This window comes from Polypterus senegalus, chromosome 15 (genome assembly GCF_016835505.1).
Source record: "Polypterus senegalus isolate Bchr_013 chromosome 15, ASM1683550v1, whole genome shotgun sequence".
Taxonomy (NCBI): domain Eukaryota; kingdom Metazoa; phylum Chordata; class Cladistia; order Polypteriformes; family Polypteridae; genus Polypterus; species Polypterus senegalus.
Window position 1 is genome coordinate 115,392,040 of NC_053168.1, and position 26,001 is coordinate 115,418,040.

A 26,001-nucleotide genomic window follows, 5' to 3' on the forward strand; every position below is an offset into this window, starting at 1 on the left:
GTTACATTTATTTTATTTTTCCATTTGGAGCACAGGCATGTGGAATGACTTGCTCATGGTCACACCGTGTCAGTAGCAGGATTTGAACCCAGTCCTAGGTTAAAATCCTTAACCCCACCCATACCCCCCCCGATAAAAATACCCTAAAAGTATATAGAAAAACATTTAGTTAGTTAGTTACATAGAAAATGCAAATGGTGTATCAAAAGTACTATGCCTTTTTACATTCAGCTTTTTCTCAGCCCAGACTAGTCTTCAAGGTCCTGCCTTATGCTTGTCAATCTGGAACTTTATCCCATATGCACACAGGTTCTCTGAAGCTCAGTTAGAGTGACCATCTGGTTTTTGGCCACCTCTCCTACTGTGGCCCTTCACCTCTGATTGCTTAGTTTGGCCAGATTTAGGAAGAGTTGTGGCTATTCCTAACTTTACTTAATGAATTATGGAGTCCATGATTCTCCTGGGAACCTTCAACGATGCAGACATTTTTTGTAGTATCGTTATTTGATAGACAGGTGTGTGTATTTCCCAATCATCTCTAATTAAATGAATTCACCACAGGTGAACTTGGGTGTCGAAACATCTCCTTGGTAATCAATAGAACTGGAAGCATTTAAGCTAGATTTCAAGTGCAGTTGCAAAAGGTCTAGTGTCAATGTGATATTTCAGTTTTTAATGCTTAGTAAATTTCCAAATTCTGTTTTGCTTTGTCATTCTTGATATTAAGTGTAGCTTGATGAAGGAAAAATGGATTTAAACAATTTTAGCACAAAATGTGAAAGGTAAAGGGGTCTGGACACGTTTTGAATGCATTGTATATATAAACACTCTCTGTGTTTCATGTTATCTCGTGTTCCACCTTGCTTTTGTACTTCTACATGATTATAGCTTTGCTTGTTGCCATGTGTGCCAGATTATCACTAAACTGAATTATTGAGCAGTGACTATGGACCCCATTGTTGCAAAACATTGAACACCCATTGCTAATTATTTATTAATGTGCTGGCAGACAGTGTATGCTCATGGCAGACCCACTAAGTCTTACACGTTCAAACGGCAGTTGATTTTTGACCTTCATATATTGTTAGCCTGCTTTTTTTTTTGCTGGTTTTCAATTATTTTAATAGAATTTCATGCCTTTTCTACAGAGGACCTTCACAATTGGTTTTACAAAATAATCAATGGGAGAATGAACTATAAATCAAGTAACGTGCTATAATGGTTTATTTTATTTTGTGACCTGTAACTTAATTGTAAGGAGACAAAATAGGAAGTCTGTGAAATGCTGAGAAACCTTTAGTATAGGTTGAAAGGAAAAAGTTGATTATTTAATCAGATTTCTAGGGTGGATGAGTTCTTGAATTCCCTGTAAAGTCTAATTCTTGTTTTTTCCTGTTTTCTGATTGGCAGGTTCCCTTCCTTTCCCTCTCCTGTTTTGCTGCTCCTTTGACAATATGGCTCGTCGGTCTCAAAGCTCCTCACAAGGGGACAACCCTCTGGATCCCAACTATCTGGACCCACACTATCGTGAAGAGTATCGACTGGCAATCGATGTGCTGACAGAGGGCAACTTAGAGACATTTTATGAATTTTTGCAGGGCCATGCTATTGTCAACTTCTTGGCCCAGCCTGAGATTGTTCACATCCAGAAGACACTGCAGGTGCCAAAAATAACAATCCAGCAAGAGCCTTCATATGCAGAAGGAGTTTATACTGACCATGATAGTTCATCAGGGACTTACTGGCCCATGGAGTCTGATGTTGAAGTCCCAGGACTCGACCTGGGCTGGCCGCACGTGGTGGGATTCACAGGACCCACTGAAGTAACGACCCTCGTCAACCCATCAGATCCAGACATGCCTTCGATCAAGGAGCAGGCTCGGCGACTTATTAAAAATGCTAGACAGGTAAGGGTTACATGTTACTTTTTCATATTCTGAGAACTCCCTTTCTGACTAGCACTTCACCCAAGTGGTGATCTACTTTTGCCAACCAGGTTTGTAACTGTGAAAGTAGTACACCTAAAAAAGCTCTCACCTTCTTAAAGATATAAACAGAATGCATGCATTTTATTAGACATGTTTCAGCACTGTCCAAGAACTGTCTGTGGTCCATTCTGAGTTATTTATAGTAATGCATACAAAAGGGAAACCAAAAATTCCTGTAACTGTTAAAAAAGATAAAAACTGCTTTATTTTAAAACTTACAGCAGTTCCCTTTTAGCCATCTTCAAAATATTCTTCTTGAGATGCAATGCACTGGTAGCAGTGCTTCTTCCTTTCCTACAAATATTTCATACACCTGTCTAGTCTCTCCTGTGATTTTTTTTTTTTTTTTCCCCCGGCTATCTTCCACATGAGCACATCTTATTCAATTCAATCTCAATTTTAATTTTGGGAACAAGAAGAAGCAACAGTGAGTGAATTTTGGGTGAAGCAACAACCACAATGTTTTGGGTCTACTTATGGTGCGTGCAGGTGAATTATCATAGTACAAAATTCAGTTTTGCGTGCTCCACTTCTCCAGATGTCTTCCTTATGCTTTCCCATAGATGCCTCTGCAGTTCAATGCAATGTTGCTGATTAGCGGTTTGTTCACAGGGAACAAACTCTTTGTGAACATGTCCTTCAGTATCGAAAAACATGTTGAGGAGTTTGTTCTCTGTGCATTTCTGTTGTACTTTGTTAGCTTCACTGATACTTCCAGCAGCCATGGGTAGACGATAGTGGAAGTGTCCACAAAGATCAATATCCTAAGGCAAATGCTGAGGTGATCGCTTTATTCTTTCTCCTGGCTAAAATAATGTGTCCAATATGTCAGAAATCGATAAATGTATGTTGTTGAGCTGAATGTACAGTGCTAAGCTTAGCAGCACTGGAACAGTAGGGTTACATGTTAAAAGTAACATGTGCTAAGTAAGTAGTTCCATTACTTTTTAAAGTAACGAGTAACCCATCACAATATGTATTCTGTTACAGTAAAAGGCGCCTGCATTATTATTATTCCAGCAGCAAAGGGGGATGGTCAAGAAGCAGGGCTCAATTGCACAAGCCAAACAGTGTGCTGAGGGCAATCCTGTAACAGAAAAATATAAATAATATTTCAGTTTAGTTTTAAACTAGTTATTTGCTATGAAACACTGTGATCAGATAGCACAGTGACAGGTGTTACTGCAAATCATTGGTGGCTCCAGGGCAGGAATTCAAAAAGGGGATGAATGTATTTCACTTAACAGTACATGAAGGGCTAAATCTACTATATAATAAAACACTAGTGCGTCCAGTCCCTTGGAGCAATCTGATTGATCAGTTTGGCAACGAAAAGAGAAGCGCAAGTATAAGATGCATGAGGAGCAGTAAAGAAGCATGCTATGAAAGTCTCCTTCAAAGACAGAATGCATAAAACTGGACAGGAGTTGAAAAAGGTATCTTGAAAATAATAATGTACAGTAGTCTGAGAAAAGCAGGATTTACAGGAACGTGCTCGAGAAAGGGTGCGCCAGTTAAGAGAGATTCAGACACATGCAAATACAGAGGAAAAACGCTGAAAGTACACATAGGATTAGAGATAGCAAATATTTTTTAATTATTCTATTACCTGTCTTTGACTGGTATCCTGGCTAATGTATTTATAAAACGCAAGAAAATTGGTCTCATTTGGCTATGTTTCTTGTCATTTTCATGAAGGTTCATATATGTACAGTTTTTTATACAAAAGAATTATTATCTGTATACAATATTTATTTGCCTTTTGTGTAAGTGATGAGTAATTTAACTAAATAACTTTTAATAGTAACATTCCACACACGGTCTGAGAGACACAGGCTCAGTGCTTGTTTTCAGGTTCCTCGTGGCCAATGTGTATGTTTGAATCATTTTTTTTGCAGCTTAATGACATTTGAGCATTTTGCCAAAGAAGAAATGCATAGTTGGACTCATGCATGTAAACATGGGTTTTTAAGAAACCAGGTTTCTGCCTTAACCTGGATATTCAAATTATCCCAGTTTTGTGTGTGCATGTAAACATACTCATTGCCTCTTGAGAATATGCCATGGTGGCTTGGAAAAAAAGAATCAACCAGATTACATGCACAATTGTAGAATAATTGGCAGAAATGTGCAGTCAAGGAACTCTGTGGGATGCCACAGATGGACTGATTAACCAGACTGTAGGCATATGATACCAGCAGCATTTTCAATAACTACACCCTATTATGGTGCCTTTGACTGATTCCATGTATGTGTCCTTTCTCATACAATGCGTAGTAAATTGTCTATGTAGTTTTCCTGTTTAACAGTACATTGATTCTGCTCAAGTCTTTTAAAATCCCAGTGTTATGATCAGTAGTTTTTAGTAGCTTTTGGGCGTTCCCCTGAACTCTTCTTAGTAAAGTATTTGTCTGTTTAGGGGTATTGAAACACTAGGACTGTGAAAAGAGTATTTATTTCTTCCAACAAGACAGAAGGAGATAGTAAAAAAAAAAAAAAAATTATACTATGTTGAATAGTATAATCTTGTTTTGTAAATGGGTTCTAGTTGGTTGCTAGTTCCTGCTGAGGCTCACCTATGGTTGCTGGAGGTGTGGTCGCAGAGTTTCTCATGTCATTAATGCTACAGGTTAAAAATCTCTGCACTGGTGGCCATATATTCAAGCATACTTTGAAAAAGTCTTCTTTCACTGTTTCATGCCAAACTACAGGTCTTCAGCAGTTTTCCACCAGTTCTTCCATTTATTTTATGAAGTGCTTTAACCAATGAAAAAAGTTCAGTTTTGTAACTTTAAAAAACATGCAGATAATTTTTTGGCTGTAAATTACAATAGAAGCCTTTTGATTTTCGGTTAAAGTAAAAACTGCAAAAATGTATTCATCCAGTAATTTTTGTGAAGCTGCTTGAAGCCAGATCTACCAGCTCCAGACTCCATGAACAAAATATCCTTAGTTGAGATGACAGTCCATTACAGAGCACAGTCACTCATACTAGGTCAGTGCTTCCCGATTGGGGGTGCGAGCAACTGTTGCTGGGGGTGCCAGAATCCATCGAGGAAGAAAAATGAAAAACATTATTTGTACAAAATCTTAATTTATCTATCCATTCCTAAATAATTAAATGGGCAGGCTATTTCATATCAGTGCAATGCACTGCTTGTTAAAACAGATGACTTCCGCTCTTACGTGCACTAAGTGCTGCGTGGGTATTATGAACTATCGTATCTGTTCAAGTTCTATTTAAATTTTAAATATAAGTAAGTTTTATTTAGTCGACAGAAATATCTTTGGTAGGAATGTAAGTTAAATTTTGTCATCATTGCATACATTTTTCCTCACCATTGAAATTTAAAGACTAAATTCAACTTACATTCCTACCAAAGATATTTCTGTCGACTAAATAGAACCTACTTATATCCAAATAGAACTTGAAAAGATATATTTTTTTCGAATCTGACCGCGCATTTTAGATCGACTTGACGCGCACTACATCGAGCCCACGTGCTATTGTGCTCTCGCCTGCTTGCCTCAATAAGTCACTGTTGCTTCGCTCTTACTTTTTTACCGTTCATTTAATCATGGCTAGTCGCGAAAAAATTTGAAAATGGAAGGAGGATAACACTGAGTATGGCTTTACCAAAACAATTATTAATGGAGAATAAAGTATCCATTATTCATAAAGCTTCAATTGGTGATCTGTTTTTCTGCGTTAACCTCATAATTTTTCATACTTCTTCTCAAACCAAGGGGGTGTGAAATCGGCTTCGTCAGTCATAGGGGGTGCGAGGGTAAAATGAATTGGGAAGCACTGTCCTAGGTTAATACAAGAACATAGATCAGCATAGTCTTCACAGTTTTGGGGATGTGGAAGGAAACTGGAACAGCAGCAAAAAATAAACTTCCATTCTCCTCAAGGACAGCACGTAGGCCACAAGTAAATCAAAATTTCACAGTAATAGTGTTATATAGAAAAACGGTAGTGCATGTTGTATTCAGAAATTGTCTGTCTTACTAATTTTTTGTTCCTTGCATTCTAAGCCTTTTCAGTTGGCCAGTACTCCTTCTTTCCACTGTAGTTCCTAAGCCTTCAGACTAATATTGTCTTTGTTTTTTACCTTATGATTGTTTGGGTACCACTATGGCTATTGCTCCAGCTCAATTTTATTTTTGTTTACTTAGTCTTTTAGTTATTGTTTTAATGTAAGAGGGAGTAAGAGGTACAAGGCAAAGGGTTGGGGACCAACCAGTACTCCGTTTAATGCAGCAACATAAACTAAAAGACAAGTCCTGAAAATGTTGGGAATGATCATGAATGTCCTTATGCTATGATGCCATGTTCTTTAGGTATTTTTCTCCCTTTTTAAATTTGTGTAGCGCCATGCTATTGAGAATCTGGTCTGGGCTTGAACGCCGACTTCCGGAATCTTCCGATTTTAAATAGCCAGTGGAGTAGAAGTGGCAGAAGCTTCAGAGCTGGGGTGAGGTTGATGTCAGTGGGATTCATCATTTGAGCGCCAGGGGAAAAGACAGAGGCTGTTAGTGACCGTGGATGGCTAGGCACCAGGTTGAGACTCGTTATCTTATCAGAGATGCCTGGATGCTCCCTTCTCATGCATGTGCAACTTGCGAGCATGCATAAACCACAGCAGCAACTGTGATCATCGTTGCTCTTGTAAAAAGAATGGAGATAAATGCCATCAACTCAGGGAGGGAGAGGCAAGTTCATTGTATCACGTGAACGTCACTGACAGAATAACACTGAATAACTAAAAAAAGCGCTTTTACAAGTAGCCAAAATTTACACTGGGGGCTACAGATTCAAATCAAATGTATGTTTTTATTATATTATAGTAATAATAATAGTAGCTCACTACTCAAAATGTGGTGTGCCAGGACTCAAACCCGGAACTTTTTGGTTATAAGGCAGCAGTTCTTACCTCTGCACTATCCAAGAATGCATATCAGCTTTCTGTTGATTGACATTTGAGCTTGCGTTTTTAACTCATTGACAGCAACATGTAAATAGAATGATTTTTTTTTTTTTTTTACTTTGGTTATGTTCTTAAATAAAAGCACAAATGTTTATTTGATATTTGAACTAAAGTCTTCACACATTATACACTTAACGTCTTTATTAGTATAACATGGAAAAAGTTTCTGTTTTAGGTATGTATTCAGCATTTCTTGCCTCACATTTTATGTCATCCTACACTTACACAGATCTTTGTAGACATCGAACACACATGAAATGTATGTCTTTCTATTATAAAAGAAAATCTTACGATGAGACGTGATATTCTGAAAGACAGTGAGACACTTCACATAGGCAGAGACACTTTCACTTCCCATGACATGGTCAAGTCACGTTATACTGACATCCATGGCAAGTCACGCCCTACTTACAACCATTTTCAAACAAGATCATGGTCATCTAAAAAGCCTTGAAGAAAGAGCAGCTCTATAACAATTGATAAGTTAAAGATGACACGGTCAAGTCATGTCATATCACGTCATACTGATATCTATTGGAAGCAGGTTCCCGTGAGACGGTGACCTAGGCAAGGAATGTAATAATCAATAAACAAGTGGAATTGAAAACCATGCAGGTCTGAACGGGGTCAGAAATAAACGACAGGTAGTAAACGATACAGTAGAACTTCATAAAGATGTTCAAACACCATACACATGCAGAGCAGGTTAAAGATTATGAAAGCAGTGTAATTCTAAAGGCTCCAAAAAACCTTGGCACGCTGCACATGCAGAGCAACTTAAAAAATATGAGTACTACAATTTGAAGGTGTCACAAAACAGAGTACAGATCGCATTCGCACAAACAAATGGAAATTATTTTTAGGTGAAATAATGGAACAGCAAAATGAGATAGAATATATGCACATAGGTGATATGTGGGAAGTATGTAGATACTGTAAGGCTTTAAAGTTTAAGTCAAAGACTTGTACATCGTTTAATTCGTGTTGCCATCAACAATTACAGCTACAAATTTAATTTTGAAAAAAACACAATTTGGTCAGGTGTATATGATCACCGAGAAGCGATGCAACATAGACTCAAAAGAGTTACATGATCCAACTGTGGTATAGCAGGTCTGCAGTGCTCTCAGTAAAGGCCATTTAAATAAATAATCACCGCACTCGAGGCGGCTTCGTAAGGGGGCGTAGTGGTTGTAGCAAGCCGCGGGGCGATCTACGGTGTGGGCGTTTCTCACCGAGTGCACAGGTGAGGAACTGCCCACATCCATGATTGTTCCCGTGGCTAATGTGCTGCAGCTGCTATGGCCCCTCTCTATATAAAAAGAAGCGCGAGTCGGAGGGAAAAAAGGAAAGATCAGAGAAAGAGAAGGAAACAGAGGTTGGCAGCAGGAAGCAGTAAGGAGAGAGAGAGAGAGAGAGAGCAAATCGGTGCAGCAGGAAGTGAGCGAGCGCGCGAGCAAGTGAACGCTCGCAGGCAGCTGAAGGCAGCCTGGGTGTTTGGCCAACACCTGGGAGAAGTTGTGGTCGCTCCCGCAGAGTTTGTTTTGCAGGGCGGGAGTGACCAGAAGGTGCAGTACTCTCCGCGGAAGGTAGCGGGAGTCAGGAGTTGGGACTTGGGACGTGGTGTCCCCAACGTGAGAGCCTTGGCCGTTATGGGATTCCCAAGTCACTTTCAGGGGGAGCCGACCGGAGCCAAGGATCGGAAAGGCGACTGACAGTAGCAGCAGGAGTAGGCAGAAAGTCGGCTGCATTGAAAGCATCTCGCCTGTTGCAGGGCCCATATGGGAGAAGCAGGTGAGACGCTAACGCTAACAGGAAAGAAGCATCGGGTTTGTCATTTGTTTTTAAAGACTGCTACCTGATGAACGTTTTAACCTCGTTTTTAAAGGATTGTTTTTTTAGTGGATTTAACCTCCATTTTCTTAATGGATTATTTATTTATTTATTGAACTTTGAGAAGCACTGCACTTTACTTATTGAACACTTTGATTGTTTTGTTGACTGTTGTGAATAAAAGCACTTTTGCACTTTTTACCATCCACTTGCTCAAATGTTGTCTCACAGTTTAGCTGATCGATGACATTACCGACGGTGTTGGGTTGATTGGCTCCCGAATAGCGAAGGGAGCGTGGAGCCAAACCCTCAATGTCACACCAACGTGCTGGAACTTATACAGACAATAATGGATACAAATCCATACGTACAAAAGTATTGGACTTTAAACAAAAGTTATCAGCAAAACAATGGATATCTATATTAATCCAAAAGATCACAGTCGCATTTATAATAATCCCACATGAGACGAATTGTGAGCGATAATACTTTCGAAAGATGGAGATATCAAACACAGAGTAGACATTCGTGTATATCCAAAGGAAAAGCATGATTCGTCATGTATGTCAAATACATCACCACATACTGACCCTTTACTCTTTCCTTTGCTTTTCTCAGATGGCGAAACAGGATGGTCATACAATATGAAACAAACGCATTCAGAAAAATGAATAACACCCACACAATATTTCGGGTCAAGATTAGTGATATGTTCCCATGTATGTATCCCACTTCTATCATCTCAACGTCCGTCGCAACATTACATTATATTATTAATGCGTATGTAAAAGTTGCACCTAATCGTCTCTTCTTTATTAAATCGAATCAAGCTAAACTTAGAATGGAACATATGCAAGGTCTCATTGATCACGTTCAAAATTCAAATATCAATAGTTCAGACAAATTCAAAATAGGTAAAGCATTAATATTACCATCATATCAAGGTAGTCCAAGCGCATTGCAGCAGTTATATCATGATGCAATGGCAATATCCAGAACTATCGGTCGGCCAGATTTCTTTATTACAATGAGGTGCAATCCACAGTGGCCAGAGGTCCGCAGCTTCTTGACAAAAATGCCTAGATTGTTTTATCAGAAATTCTTATTTTTATTGATTGAGTTTGAAACGGTGTTCAGGCAAAAAGGAAATCTTGATATGCCATTCGTATTAAAACTCCTGTCAGAATAAATTTTGCAGTGACAATTAACAAATCACAAGGACAAACATTTGACATAGTCAACATAATGCATATGTAACAATTTCCATGGAAAAAAAACACTTTAATTGTTTTTCCACAGGAACAAAACCGGGGGTTGGCGAGCGAAAACCCCTAGTATTCCAAATAACGATATATTATTTACCCTATACAACTCCAGGCACCTCACACCACTATAAAGAGACTTGAGCTGGGAGATGTTTTCAACCGACTTCAGCTCCGCTTTGGGGGTGTGGGTTGGAGGGAATGAGATAGCAGGCTGCTTGCTGCTTGTGCCGATCGACAAATTTGTAAAACAAAACATGCTGATGAGGAGAGGTACAAAGAAATTTAAGGTGGCCCAGGATTACAAGTTTTTCATAGGCTTCAGGGATTGTAGTGTTAAAGTGCTGTCTTTGGATTTTGTCCGGATTTGTTCGCTTTTGGTTTACCTTTGGTCCAAACCTGTTCTGTTTTTTCCTGTCCTGATTTTCTTATCTTTTTTGACTAATGCGTCCTTGGATTATACAGAATTTCTTTGTGTTTTTTTTTTTTTTTGCAATGTTTCTCTTCTCAGTTTTTTTGGCCATGTGATTATTTCTGAATTTTTAATAGCCTGTGGGCCTCTGCAGGTGGAAACCTATCTTTTGAGTAGGGGTTAGTATGTCTATTTTTAGACCAAAGACTTGAATTAAGAGCAGGTCTGGCCTTTAATGAAGCTTTCTCCCCTTTTTGTGCTTTAATGTAGCTGGATTACACAATTATATTGTTTCATTTTACCAGCTCAAGCTTGCTTCACACTTGTTTGCTCATTCATACACTCTCTTTTTCTCTACAAATGTGGTGTTTGACATTTTCTTAAGGTTCTAACTTTGATTTCCTGTCTTCACCTGCTAGAATTTCAAGGTTCATTCCAATCTTAAACCTTGCCACCAGCTGCTGTTGCTTCTACTTCTAAATCTTCGCTCTCCAATTAAACTATAAACATAGGTGGAAGGTGCTAGAGGCACAGGAGGGACAGAGGAGTGAGTTCCTTGATTTAATATCAGCTAAAACAAATTATATGCTGAATACATTATGTTACTACACCAATTACATAATGGGCCAATAATTAAGGAGATGAGAGGTGTGGCCAAATCATGTACCAGCAGGGTGTGCATGGAAATAGGTGTGCTAGTTTACGGCATTACAAAGTGAAAATGTTCAGTCAATGTTATTGAACTTTGTTCTAAATTAATCCACTAAATGTGTGTGCATGAGTTTGCCGTACAAAGGACTGACTGCACATCCAGCATTGGTTCCAATTGTTTACACAGTGCTTTTGAGATGGGCTCAGACCCCCCCCCTCCCCCCATCCCCACCACAGTGAATTGGATTAAACAAGTTCGATTGGCATTCTGCTGTCCTGTATTGGAGAAAGTAGGTATAATTCAAGTTTCTATTTACTAGGAATTTTTATAAGACCAAAATTCTCTGGGTAACACACACAAAGTGAATTATCAACAGTCATGGATGCAATAGGATCCATGGCAATCGCTTGTAAAGCATTGTACCTGTATTGTCACGTTGTTCAACCTACCACGCTGCCAAGCAATTGGGAAATGCATCCTGATAATGAGTCCCCCAAAATGGTAGCCCAGTAAACAAAAACACTAAAATATATTTCTAACAGCTTAATTTGACCAAAATAACTAATCATACCAGACTGTTCCTTGATATTTAGAATATCCGAAAATGCATAAGGAGTGCTTAGAAAAATTTATGAAATGCTTAAGAAAAGCCAAGCAAAATGACACATTTTATTGGCTAATTAAAAATATTACAATATTCAAGCATAATAAATTTTTAGTGACAACTACATCATTAACAGTTATTGATATTTTGTTCCAGACTGGATAACGCCACTGCATAACAGCTTCATGAATCTATGTTCAGCTTCTTGCACAGGTCACCATCTGCATGAAGATGTATAGTCTGCCAGTCTTCACGTATTTTTCTTTTTATATCCTAAAAATGGACACTTTGATTGACTGCTGTTTCTAAATTGACATGTGTAGCGGGTTGGTTTCTTCTGTAATGGAAAAACAGATGCCAGAAAATGGATGGATATTTTGTGGTCTTTATTACAAACTTTATTTTGCATATTTAAGAATAATGAATTATAGCTTGTCTGTTTTAACTAGCTTTATGTATTCTTTTAAGAAATGTGCTGTTTTTGTAAAAAAAAAAGCTTTTGCTTGTGTTGAGAGGATTTATACTATAATGCATATAATTAATTTTATCCTTTAAGGTCTATGGCTGCAGTGTGACTTAGTAGTGGTGAAAGTCAAGGTACTGGTACTGAATATTGTAACTGCATACAGAATTGCACCTTTTTCCCCATCCACTAGGGGGCATACAAAAGTTTGTAAAAGCTGGTTGCTTACTCACAAAACCGGTTGATTGTCTGCAGGCTGTCTTCCAATTGTTAAAAGCAGTTGCACACGCCTTACATGTGGAGTCAGATTTTGCAAGCTACAGCCTGTAGAAAATAAGATACAGCAACGATTAAGGTAGCAGGAATTCACTCAAAGATCCTGAAGCACTTTTCATACCTAATGGAACCCAGCTCTGAAATGTACTAGACATACTTGTTGTTCTTGCATGAAAAAAACTGTGTGTCCTTTTTTAAAGACCTGTGCAGCCTACTCTTCCAAGAGCCTAAGGCAACCCCACCTGGGTTCTATCGGCAGTCTTGTCTCTACTTCATAATGGATTAGCTTACTATCCAGGGCTGTTCCTTGCCTTGTGCTCAGTGGTGCCAGGTGACTCTGAATTGAGTGGAATAGGTTAGAAATGTTATGGTAAGAGTTTTCATTTTATAATTTAATTTGGGCTTGCTGTCCTCTGTAAGTCCCTATTGTGCTGTTCACTACATTGGAGCTCATTGAATTGTGATTCAATCAGCAGCTATGCAAAGAAAACTGTATTTCTTTAAGAAATCCAGGGAGCCTTGTAAACAGACTAGCAATTCTAGAAACTTCTCTTAATCTTAATATAATATCATATGCAGTACATTTACATTTACTGGTCATTTTATTAGGTTAAAATACTAATTGGTTTTATTAGGTTAAAATACTAATTGCCCAATCACATGGCAGCAACTCAATGCGTTTAGGCATGTAGACATTGTCAAGACGATCTGCTCAAGTTCAAATCAAGCATCAGAATGGGGAGGACAGGTGATTTAAGTGACTTTGAACTTGGCATGGTTATTGTTACCAGGAGGGCTGGTCTGAGTATTTCAAAAACTGCTGATCTTCTGGAATTTCCATGCACAACCATTTCTAGGGTTTTCAAAGCATGGTCCAAAGTCAAGTTGGGGAGCATGCAGTAGTACAGTGCATTGCTGCACCCACTACACAGCGAAACAACTCGGGATCCCGGTTTGCAACCCCCCAGGTGACACGCGGTCCAGTCCTACCCTCTGGAAATGATCTTCCATCTGCTGCAGCCAGGTATTACGTGGGCGACCCCTTTGCTTAGTCCAGCCACTTGGGTCCCCAACAATGAGGATCTTATGAGCCGGATGACCCTCGAGCCAATCAGATGGGCTACAGCAGCAGGAGACCACACGTGGTCCGACTCTTGTCGTCTATGAACAGGCAACTGAGACAATTTGCATAGGCTTACCAAAATTGGACAAGAGAAGATTGGAAAAATATTGCCTGGTCTGGTGAGTCTTGATTTCTGCTGCAACATTTGGACGGTAGGATGAGAATTTGACATGAGCAACATGAAAGCATGGCTCCATCCTGCCTTGGTGTAATGGTTGTAATGGTGTAATGTTGTAAAGGATATTTTCTTTCCACACTTTGCCTCCTTAGTACCATCTGAGCATTGTTTAAATGTCCCAGCCTACCAGAGTATTGTTGCTGGCCATATCCGTCCCTTTATTACCGCAGTGTACCCATCTTTTGATGGCTACTTCCAGCAGAATAATGCACCATATCAGAAAGCTCATATCATCTCAAACTGGTTTCTTGAACATGACAGTGAGTTCATTGTACTCAAACGGCTTCCACAGTCACCAAATCTCAATCCAATAGAGCACCATTGGGATGTGGTGGAATGGGAGATTTGCATCATGGATGTGCATTTGACAAATCTGCACCAAGTGCGTGATGCAGTCATGTCAGTATGGACCAATATCCCTGATGAATGTTTCCAGCACCTTGTTGAATATATGCCACAAAGAATTACGGCAGTTCTGAAGGTAAAAAGGGGTCCAACCCGGTGCTAGCAACATGTATCTAATAATGTGGCCAGTGAGTGTATATATTGTGTGAGAAGATTAAAAAGGAAGAACCAATAGTGTCATGCTGCCCTTACATATGTTAACAGTAATTTTACAATTCATAAGTCAGTGGCATATGTAGGTGCACAGTTCCGTTATTTTCAGACAGGATAAATAGATTGCGAAGCGTTCTACAGTTGGTCATTACAGTAGACTGGCAGTTATGCCTATTACAGCCAAATGCCTACCTTAGTAACTAATAGGCATTGCATACAATAAACTGAAGGCTGTATAAAGTACTAAATCTTTATACACCAACTTTAAGTATCAACAAACAAGTAAACCTTATTTGTGTGGTGACTTTATATAGCTACAGTCTAAAGCCAGTATCAAATTACAGTAACGTTTTGTTGTGGACATATCAGACTTGCTAACTACAGTTACTGATCTTGTCACTGCACTAAAAATTGCTGGGCATGGCTACGTTACTGATCAGGTTACAATTTTCCAGCACAGTCATACCTGTCCCTTCTTTTGACAGCCAACACCTTGCTGCCTGGCATAGCCAGTGCTGTACTGCCACTGTGTGAAGGGTTAACAACTGTGGTGAGTCCAGCAGCAATCTCTGCCCTTTATTTATTTTTTAAAATCTTTTTTTAAAGTATTGTCATGCTACTTAAATTCTGAGACATCTGTTTATGAGTCCTAAAGCCTCTGTTACACGATGCAGCCGGCACTGTGCGAAGCGGTAATAGCTTTGGTGAAGGGAGCCTCAACCTGGCCCTTTTTCCTTTTTCCATTCTGTTTTAGTACATATAACACAAGACATCATAAAGAAAAGCCTCTGGTCTGTTTTGGTGAGATTCAAAACACATGTGTTCCTTATTCTTTGTTGTGTGAACTGCTTATGATTCTGTTGCATGGATGCTGCAGCATACAAATGTAAGGAGAACTTGAAAAAATAAATGTGTACATATGTGCATTACTGTTTGTAATGCATCTATGATGCCCAGAAGAAATTGCCCAGGATTACTTAAACAAGCTAAATGCATTTTTTTCATTGTTTGAGAAAAATATAATTAAAAAAACACATCTTTAAAAATAAAAATTAACAAACAATGAAGACTTACTAATGTGCTTGTGCTGTTTCCTGAAGTGCCTTGTTATATACAATGTTTTTAGTTTTTCCACCTTTAGCCAATATATAAAGGTTCTTAGATCTTCGTACCCTTGAACATGCCACATAAAGTTGTTCATGTGAGAAACAAGCTGTGTCCAAATTGATTCCAGCAATTTTCAATGATTGTTCAATACTTCTGAGAGTCAAGTGGATGATAACAGACATACAACACTGAATCTCCAATTAGTCTCTTCCAGTTTAAATCATTTTACAATCAATTAAACGTTAAATATTTTACCTGTATAAATAAATATTATAAGTTAAATCTCATAGCTATATTTGGTTTATACTTTAACTTTTCATAAGTTAAATTAGTTTTTTGATTATGAACATTTTAAAAAAAAATTCCTATTTCTTTTTTACAAAAAAATTGTAACACTAACACGTTAGCTATGTTGTTGCGAAACAAATGACATTTAGTTCATTAATGAATAAACAAAAATCACAAAGAGAGCCTCTGAATCCACAAAATAAATATAGGATGTTTATGGTAGATAAAAATAAAATTGCGTAGTTATATAAAATATAATAGCCTATTTTAATCAAAATATAATTGCAGAATATGTTCAAAGTAGTGTAAAAATAATGAGTAAAGCAAAGCCTTTTTTAAGGTTTTTTTGACTGATTAATTTTTGTTTTGTGGTGTAGTTATAAGTTTTTATATGCAGAATTTTTGATGATGTAAAAAAAGTAAATTAAATTAATATTATTATTAGGTTGATTTAATTCCATTATGACTACAACATTGCTACAATAAGAATAATGCAAGATGAAAATATAGTTATCAAAAACAAACATTAAATGACAAACAAATAATACTACGTATTTTTCATGATAAAATTGTCCGTTGCTTTTACAGAGCACACTAGAAGCATTCCGAGTGTCAACTGGATGGTAACATGCATACAAGACTGCAAGATTGTTACAGTCTGCTTTTTATATAAGATATATATATGGTGGCTCGAGTCACAAAGACAGAATGAGTCCCAAAAATAGTTGGGATGCCAACCCGGCCAACTATTATTTAATTTCAAAAGCAAGTGCTGCTCAAACATAAAGAATGCTTGTTGTTGCCTCCAGTTCGCCCTCTGGTGGTGGTTCCGAGTGTTATCTGGATGATAACATGCCTACAAGACTGCAAGATCAAGGAAGGGGGTGGGTTAGGGTTGATTTCACCCTACAGTACTTTTAGTCAACCAATGAGAAACATATGTACCAAGTTTCATGATAATCACTCCAGCCGTTCGGAAATTATGCTGGAACATACATACATACATACATGCACACACACACACACACACACACATTGACTTCTAATTAACAGGGTAGATTTTATGAAGAATTTTAGTTTGGATTTCACAAACTTTTGGGACGGAGGGTAATTCTTAGCAATTAACCAAACTATCTGATTTCTGCAAGTTAATTTTATCTTTAATAGTGCTCCCCTATAAACTACATGCATGTGAAAAAGTAAGTACACCCCATTGAAATGATTGATTTTTACAGCATATTCTAACAGGTGAGCAATAGATCTTCATGCAAACAGTGCTTACAGGTAAAGGTAATATACTTAAACAAAGGACACATAAAATCCACATGGTGTCTTTATTCCTATAATCTACATTTTTAAAAATGTAGATTTGTCACCACTTCACATCTATAAAGTTAGAATCTGGGTTTCAGATTATATGCCAATGATTAGAACCTTTAAAGAAAGCATGCAAGTGGAAACATCTAGTGTCTGGTGTTCAATTTGCTATTGAAGTCTGTGATGACATCATGCCATTATGTAAAGAACTCTGTGAGACCCTCAGAAAGAAGGTTGTGAATGCAGACGAGTCTACCAAGAGATTTAGAAAGATCACCAAATTATTTGAAATCAATCATTCTCCTTTAAGAAAATTCATCCATTCAAGACTTGCTACCCCAGCAGTTTCAGTCCATGAGCTAACCATTTAATACTAAAAGAAGTCTCCAAGAACCCCAAAATTTCATTACAAGATCTACAAGTACCTCTTGCAAAAGTTTATGTCAAGAAGCATGCAACTACAGTCAGAAAGTGATTTGAGAAATTTGACTTGTATGCAAGGTGTGGCAGGGAAAAGCCTTTGCTGTCTAAAAAGAACATTAGAACAAGACTATAGCTTGCCGTTGAAAATATTGGAAAAGACCAGGGGCCTCATGCATAATGCCGTGCTTAGAATTCACACTAAAACAGAGTGCACAGACAAAAGCAGAAATGTTTGTATGCACAAAAAAATCCAGATGCATAAATCTGTGCTAACGCCAACTTCCGCGTTCTTCCGCTCCATAAATCCCTGTCAGCGTGAAAAGTAATGCACGTACACACGCCTGCTGCCACTCCCGATTTCCTACCAGAATTACACCTCTTTGAATATGCAAATCAATATAAACAGCCCTTAAGCTTAGCATTCTGTGAAAAGGCAATGTCAAAAGCACGGGGGAAAATAGTAGAAATAGGAAAAATGTACTATTTGTTGATTTAAACAGTGGTATAAACAACAAAAGGAAGTTGATCGAGTGACATAGAGTGTCGGAGAAACTCGAAAGCTCAAGTTCACAAAGCTGCACAGTGCCCGAAATAAAAAAGAAGTTGTCAGATATCAAAGTCGCCATGAAAAGACGAGTTGTAGCCCACCATCTGAGAGTCGTATGAAAATAGGGACACAGTGGGGGGGGAAATTGCTTAAATCACCTTTCTTTCCCATTCAAATATTCATTTTGGAGTTCAGGAGATTGTCTTGACCAGGACCACACCCCTAAATGCATTGAAGCAACTGCCATGTGATTGGTTGATTAGATAATTGCATTAATGAGAAATTGAACAGGTGTTCCTAATAATCCTTTAGGTGAGTGTATAAACGTTTGATGCACATTTTTTGAAAATCTCTCTACAATGGGGAAATTCCTAAGGACTGGAAGTTAGCACGTATTGCTCATTAATTAAAAAGGAGATTGGTCCGATCCAAGTAACTGTAGGCAAGTAAATTAATAAACATGCATTTTATTTAAATTAATGGAAACAATTATTAATAAGAAAATCAAGCATTGCATATCAAGGTATAGTTGTGAATTGTCAGCATGGTTTCAGATGGGGTAGATCAAATTTCACAGATTTTTTTAGAATACTGAGAGTAAGCAACAGAAGCATATGACCAGAGAGGTGCATATGATATTGATTTTAAGAATGCTTTTGATAAGGTACCATGTGAGAGGTTAGTAATGAAACTAAGAAAGCTCGAATTCAGGGCACTATTTTTAATTGAGTACAGAACTGGATTAAACGTTGGGAACAAAGAAATGCGGCTGATTAAGTAATGTTAAAAGTGGTGTCCTTCAGAGATCAGTATAAGGACTGCTGCACTTTTTAATACATGACCAATCAAGATAACAAAAATTACATTAAAAAAAAAGCTGGTAAATTTGAATATAATACTAAACTAGGTAGAAGTGCACATAATTTGGAATCAACTGAATTATTTCAGAGGGACGTGAACAGCATAGAGACCTAGGCAGATTTGTGACAGGTTAAATTTAATGTATGTAAATGTCAGGTATTATACATAAGAAAGTGAATGCGTGGACTCTCCAGGTGTATTTTTGATTGTTTTTTGCAAAGTGACTGACATACTTGATAATTTCAGCTTGCACATCATTAAAACAACAGTTAAGGTATTATCGTAGACTATATACCGCAAACTCCTACACAGGCATTTTCTTTTATTAGAGAAAAGAGTTAACAGGTAATGTAGCCCTTCAAACAGTCATGAAGACCTTCAGGACATTATGCTTTAACACTTGGAAAAAAAGAGGCTATAGACTGTCAAGGAAACTGAACACTTCCTTATTTGTAAATTTTATTCTTTCAGTTAGAAGCTTAAGTCCATTATATCTAATGTTTTCTTTGTTTTTTTACCTCACTGATTTCTGCTTACTCTTACAGGTGATTGCTGTGGTAATGGACATATTTACTGATGTTGACCTGTTTGCTGATCTGCTGGAAGCTGCTTCACGCCGTGTACCTGTCTACATCTTGCTGGATGAAATAAACTCCTACCATTTTGTGAGGATGGTGTTCCAGTGTAAAGTCAACCTTGACTTTGTCCATGTAAGTAATTCTTCTCTGTTCATGCCAAGTAACTCAATGAGCCACATCACAACCTCACATGCTCTCAATTTTTATGTGCTTAAAAGGATTTATAGTACTGTATTTACTGCACCACTATACCTTTTACATGAAAGTTTTTCTTCATTTTTCTTTTTTTAATTTTATTGAATTTATTAAAATCAAACTACATTCCATACAAATAACTCAAGTTTTACAAAAAAAAAAACCAAAAAAACAAAGTTTCAAAACAAATCAACCCCACCCCTGAGAAAGTTTGTTTCGAAACTCCTCTGTCATCTTTGTGACTGTAGGAAGATTCCACTTTGTATTGTCCTGAAAGGGAAATGAGGATTGACAATTGGAACAACAAGGTTTTATGAACAAACTAGGACACAACCTGAAAAATAACAGAATGAAGTCAACAATTGAGCATAATTTTGTACATACAAATACTCTTACATTGGATTTTTCATTACTTTTCTTCATGAAACATAATGGTGAATTAGGTCAACTGCTTGGATTTTTTTTGTTTACCTTGTATTGATTTATTCACCATGGACATGTATGGTTGATATTCTTTTTTGTTTGAAATAAATATGATAAAGGAATACCTAAATCTGAGCTTTAGGAATTTTATACAGAAGTAATATATATAAGAGGTCCTCAAGACAGTAATTCCTGGGTAAAGGAAAGGCAAAGTAGGGCATACTCCACATGGCAAAGGTAATAAAATATGAGAACACCTATGCATTGGGATAAGAGGAGGTTTTGCGTGCCAATGTCTGCTCACTATAGGAATCAGGAAATCCTAGTAGAATGTATGTGTCTCTGGGTTAAGAGGTTCTGGTTTAGGCATGTAGTTAGTATGAGTATGTTCCCTGGGGAGAAGTATCAGAAATTAATGTCAAATTGTATTTGGCCAAGCAGTTCTCAAAGATAATAGCAAATTGACCAAAAATTGTAGTTCATGACTAAAAAAAAGTTAAAATATATGAACATTACTGTTTGTTTGTGAAAATTAGATTTCCAGGTATGCAAATGTTTTGCAGGAGCTTTAAAAAACTATCAAATACAAAAATATTAATATTAATCAAGCACTTGAGTAACACAAAGATGTGCTTGATTTCCAAACTACAGTATTTTAATTCACCAGTGGTAAGCAAGTACCACCCATGTGCAGAAGGCTTTAGTCTTTGCACCATGATGCCCTCAATGCAAATTTCTGTTCAGAATGCTCAATTGTAGTAATAGGACAGTCTGGTATGTTTAAAAGAGCTTCATAATTTGTGTATTTGCTCCTACATTATTTCATCTCTAAACAAAACATATGTTTAAATTAAATTTGTGTTACCTTTAGAAAGTATTATCTTATTATTTTTTCCACTAATCCTTCCTGGATTTATGTATTATCTTATTTTTCCCCACTATTAACTCCAAATTATCTCTATGCATTTCTTTTATTTTTTCTTATGAGTAGGATGCTTAGGGCCCTTTCTTATATTTACTAACACTGCAGAATGTTCCACTCCTCTTGCAGTACCTTTTTACTTTTAATTTTGATAAAATAGTTTATTTCATGTATTTGTTGTTATTCTACATTATTTTTGCAGAGTAGATGAAAATACGACCTACTTTAGTGGGACCATGATATCCCCTGGTGGTCAATGCTTGTAACTGATCTTTTTAACACTTCATTACTTGCAGACCAAGCATGCAAATAAATTCCAAAAAATGGGTATTGAACATAACTGTTCATAAACACAATGGTGCATTCATTTCTGTTATTTTACCTTATCATCTTTGTATTGTTTAGTAGATTAATTTTAAGAAGCAGTTTACCCTTAAAAGGTTTGTTTATCCAGTGGGTATCTTACAGATTATTATAATTTGATTTTTTTCAAAATATTCTGACATTGCTAAACTCTCTTGTGCAGTGGTGTAACCTTTCATAATAATTGCTAAACATGTTAATAACAGAGGTCAACAGGTCATTTTCATCAGAGATAATTTTATGTGGGTTTTGTAGTGATTTTCGTGCTGATTTATAGTCTGTATTTAGTTTTTCTCTGGCATGTTTAGTTATTGTGATGAAGCTAATTATATATTGCATGATATGTTTATAGTTAAACTAAGCATATTGCAAGATTTAACAGTAATTGCCCATATCTTTATGTTACAGACAACTTTAACTGAGATTGATTTCAGTTGTTATCATTCCTAGAAATTGTATTAATCATCCAGACAGCTTCTGTTATGTGTGTAGTTTATTCACGACGAAAACACAATGTTGCCCAATTACCACAGATCTTAAGAAGATATACAAATTGTACTTTGGCTGTTCACATGGTAACCTGAATAAATCTTGGGCTTCATTTGTCATACTCGTATATAGAAAGAGATATTTATAAGTCCACATGTCAATTCCGCTTTGCAGGATGATGGTTTTAAACAATCTCTCTCAGCAGCTGAGCTAGAAGCTTGGAACGCATTCAGGTGGCTCTGTGAAAACTAAGACTTGTGTATACAAGGAAGGAGTTCAGAATTTGCTTGATTCATACCAGACACTGGGCTGTCACATGTCATTAAAAATGCACTTTTTGCACTCACATCTAGAGTTCTTTCCAGAAAATCTTGGTATGGAGAGTGATGAACAAGGAAAATGTTTTCACCCAGACATTCAGTTAATGGAGAGTCACTACCATGGTTTCTGGAATGAGGTTATGATGGACGACTACTGCTGGATGCTTTACTGCAATAATCCAGACACAGTGTACACAAGAAAATCCTGCTCTAAGCGTTTTTGAAGAAACAGTGGTACCGGACTGACACCGTTCAGTATATCTGTACAACAGTATGTGCCTATTTGACTTTGCACCGAAGATATTGAAACATTTACTTCATTGGTGCTTATGTTTTAGTAAAAACTGCAGACAAGTACACTGTAAACTAATGTTACTCATAACTCAAAAAGTTGACTTGACTGGAAAAGACTGAAAGTGGATCTGAAATTCATTTGAAAAACCAATTTAGAAAAGTATGTTATGGTCTCTGATGGTTACCAAAAACAATTTTTGTTGCCTTGTGTAATTTTGTCTGTGAAGCATTTTTTCTTCAAACTCCAGCATCTTCAGTTTGAACACCATGCCCAGACATTATCTGAATGTAGTGTGTGTGTTTTTCCCTGTGTCTGTATGGGTTTTTCTCGGGGTGCTCCAGTTTTCTTCCCTTGTCTCCATACAGATGCAAGTTAGCTGTATTTGTGATTTCAAACTGGCTCCGCGTGAGTGTGAGTATGTGGTTGAGTGGCCCCTACAGTGGATTGGTGACCAGTCCAGTGCTGGTTCCTACATTCCATACGGAGCTGTTGAGAATGTTACAGTGCCTATAAAAAAAAAAAAGTATTCATCCCTTTGATGTTTTCACATTTTATTATTATTTAGTATTGGAAAATGGTGGATTTAATTAGAGTTTTTTTGACACTGATCAACAGAAAAAGACTCTTCAATTTCAAAGTGAAAACAGATCTTAGCAAAGTGATCTAAATGAATTACAGATATAAAACAAAAAAAGTAATTTAGTGTATAAGTATTCACCCCTTTAATATGACACATCTAAATCATCACTGGTGCACCTATTTGGTTTTAGAAGTCATGTAATTCGCTAAATAGGAGATCATCTGTCAGGAGTTTCAATTGATTGTAGTATAATATAAATGTCTTTTTTCTTGTGGTGAGTGGGTATGGTGGCCTAAAGTAACTCCATGAAAAGGTGAGTGAAAAACATTGAATTAGTTATGATGAATATAGTAATCTTTTACTTGAGGAGCAATTCTAGACACCTGACCAATATTAGGAGTGTTTTCAGTTTTACAAGTTTTTTGTTTTTCCCCTTTGAATAATTTTACCTCTGTTAAAGGTTAAATTTGTCTTATAATTCAAGTGTAAGGTAAAGTCAATGAACAGTAGACATTATTTCATAGCATCTGTTTTCTTGTGTTTACAAAGAGGGATAATAGTTCTGGAGGGCACTGTCAGTAATTTGATTATAACAAGTGTTATGCTGAACGTATATCCTAATATTGTAACATAAATATACTTATTCCGTTTCTCTGTTAATTACACATTTTGAGATTATTTTTCAAATACGAAGGACACTGGAGAATGGATTTATATGTATGTGTGTGTATAGCTTATAATGCAGGTAAGTATCTTCATTGAACTGTTTACAAAGGAATGTACACTTGAATTTGAACTGTAATTATGACTCCAAAGTGTGTATTACTAATAATATCTTTAATAATTGTTGACGGCCTCAGTAAATCCAAAATTTTATTCCAGTGTAAATAGATTTTGACACCAATACATTAACACAAAGATGTGTTTTAGAATGAAAAGTGCAAGCATCACATTAACAATAAATGTTTAAATGAAAAGTAAATTGAAAAGTTTTGAAGGGATAGTTCTATTAGGTTATAATCCAGAGAGTAGAAGATAAAAAAAAATCTGGGACTTAAACCATTCCATTCAGCACTTCTCAATTTAACTAAATCGGGAAGAACTTTTTTTTTATCAAATGGTTTTCAGAAACATTTGTAATGTGAATTGTTTGTCTTTTACAGTTTATGCGTATAAGAACTGTGTCAGGCATCACCTACTTTTGCCGCACAGGGAAGTCTTTCAAAGGTCAACTGATGGAGAGGTTCTTGCTGGTCGACTGCAGGGCTGTGCTAAGTGGCAACTACAGGTAGGGTGCACTCTTCATATCAAAACTGTAGTTCTTTAAAAAAAAAAAAAATAATAAATAGTGCTGTATCGAGTTGGAGAATACCAAACTGTCATATGATCTCTGTAAACTACATTCATTCTTTTATTATTAAATATAACAAAATTTACCTAAAGATAATATTTATTGTTTTGTTATCATGGATGAATATAAATCAAACTGAATACAGAGGTTATGATGTTGATTTGTAATACTTGTGATTTGGGATGCCAGAAACATTACAGCAGCATAATAGGAAAAATCTACTTTCATATTATATAATTAATAACCATTTCAGAGTACATGTTTACAAACTATTGGCAGAAAATGTGAGTGTGTGTGTGTCTGTGTGTGTTTCTGCTGCACCCATTGTTAATGTGTACATAAAATCAAGCATATAGCCATGCGATCTCCATTGATTAATATTAGCAGTAGAATGGGTAATACTGAAGAGATTAGTGACTTTAAATATGACACCATTATAGCATGCCACCTTTGCCACAAGTCGGTTCAAGACATTTTTCCTCTGCTACCACATGATTTCACAAAGCATGGACCTCAGAGTGCTGAAGTGCAAAGCACATAGAAATCCCATATCCTGTGTTGCGCTCCTCAAAACAGAATTCCAAACTTCCTTTGGTGGCAGCATAAGCAATAACTGCGTATCAGGAATTTCATGAAACAGATTTCCATAGCTAAGCAGCTACACACAAGCCTAAGATTACTATGCACACTGCCAAGGGTCCACTAAAGTGGTATAAAGCTTGATGCCATTGCTCTCTGGAGTGGTGAATCATGTGTTACTATCTGGCAGTTGGATGGATAAATCTGGGTTTGCTGGATGCCTGGAGAATGCTATCTTCTGCACTGCATAGTGCCTGCTGTAAAGTTTGGTGGTAGAGGAATAATGGTTTGGGGCTGTTTTTTAAATGTAGCTAAGCCCTTTGGTTCCAGTGAAGGGTACTATTAATACTAGAGCATAAAAATACATTTTAGACAGATGTGCACTTCCATCTTTGTGGCCTCAATTTTGTGAAGTTGATGCCTTGATTAGGCCTCTGTGCACAAAGTCTGGCCCCTAAAGACATAGTTTGAGGAATATAACTGGCCTGCACAATGCTCAGACCTCAACCTTATTGAACACCTTTGGGATAAATTGGAAAACCAGTTGTGAGCCAGGTCTTCTGATCCAACATCAGTGCCGCACCTCACAAAAGCTCTTTCACCTGAATCTGCACATACTTCCACAGATGCACTTCAGAATCTTGTGATAAGACTTCCTAGAAAAGTGGAGACTACAAAAGCTGCAAAGGAGGCCAACTCCATGTAAATTCCCACGGTTTGGGAATGATATGTGTGATGGTTAGATGTCTGCACTCTTTTGAACATATAGTTTATGTCCCGCTCTCTTGTTCTGTGTGTGTGTCTGTGTGTAGTCATGGGCCAATTTACGGCTAACCGAGTTAAAGTGATTCATACTTACAGCTGAGGGATATAGGAAATAGGTAATAATATTCTAGAACTTACCAAAACCAGATGCAATAATAAATCTTTTGTTTATTATTTCATAGAGTCTTATATGTTTTGTGACTCTTGTAGTCCTATGTTTTCTGAATCTTTTGTTAGGAGTTGCATAATGTGGCTAAT

General features: G+C 37.1%; 1 protein-coding gene across 1 annotated transcript in view; it reads left to right on the top strand.

Annotated features, from left to right (window-relative positions):
* Nucleotides 1-26,001, top strand: part of fam83hb (family with sequence similarity 83 member Hb) — an 88,062-nt gene that overhangs the window by 51,743 nt on the left and 10,318 nt on the right. Inside the window, exons 2-4 of the mRNA XM_039737119.1 lie at nucleotides 1,411-1,907; nucleotides 19,429-19,593; nucleotides 24,212-24,336. Of these exons, the coding sequence (XP_039593053.1) occupies nucleotides 1,455-1,907; nucleotides 19,429-19,593; nucleotides 24,212-24,336 (743 nt within the window). The 5' untranslated portion in view covers nucleotides 1,411-1,454. The remainder of the gene's footprint in view (nucleotides 1-1,410; nucleotides 1,908-19,428; nucleotides 19,594-24,211; nucleotides 24,337-26,001) is intronic.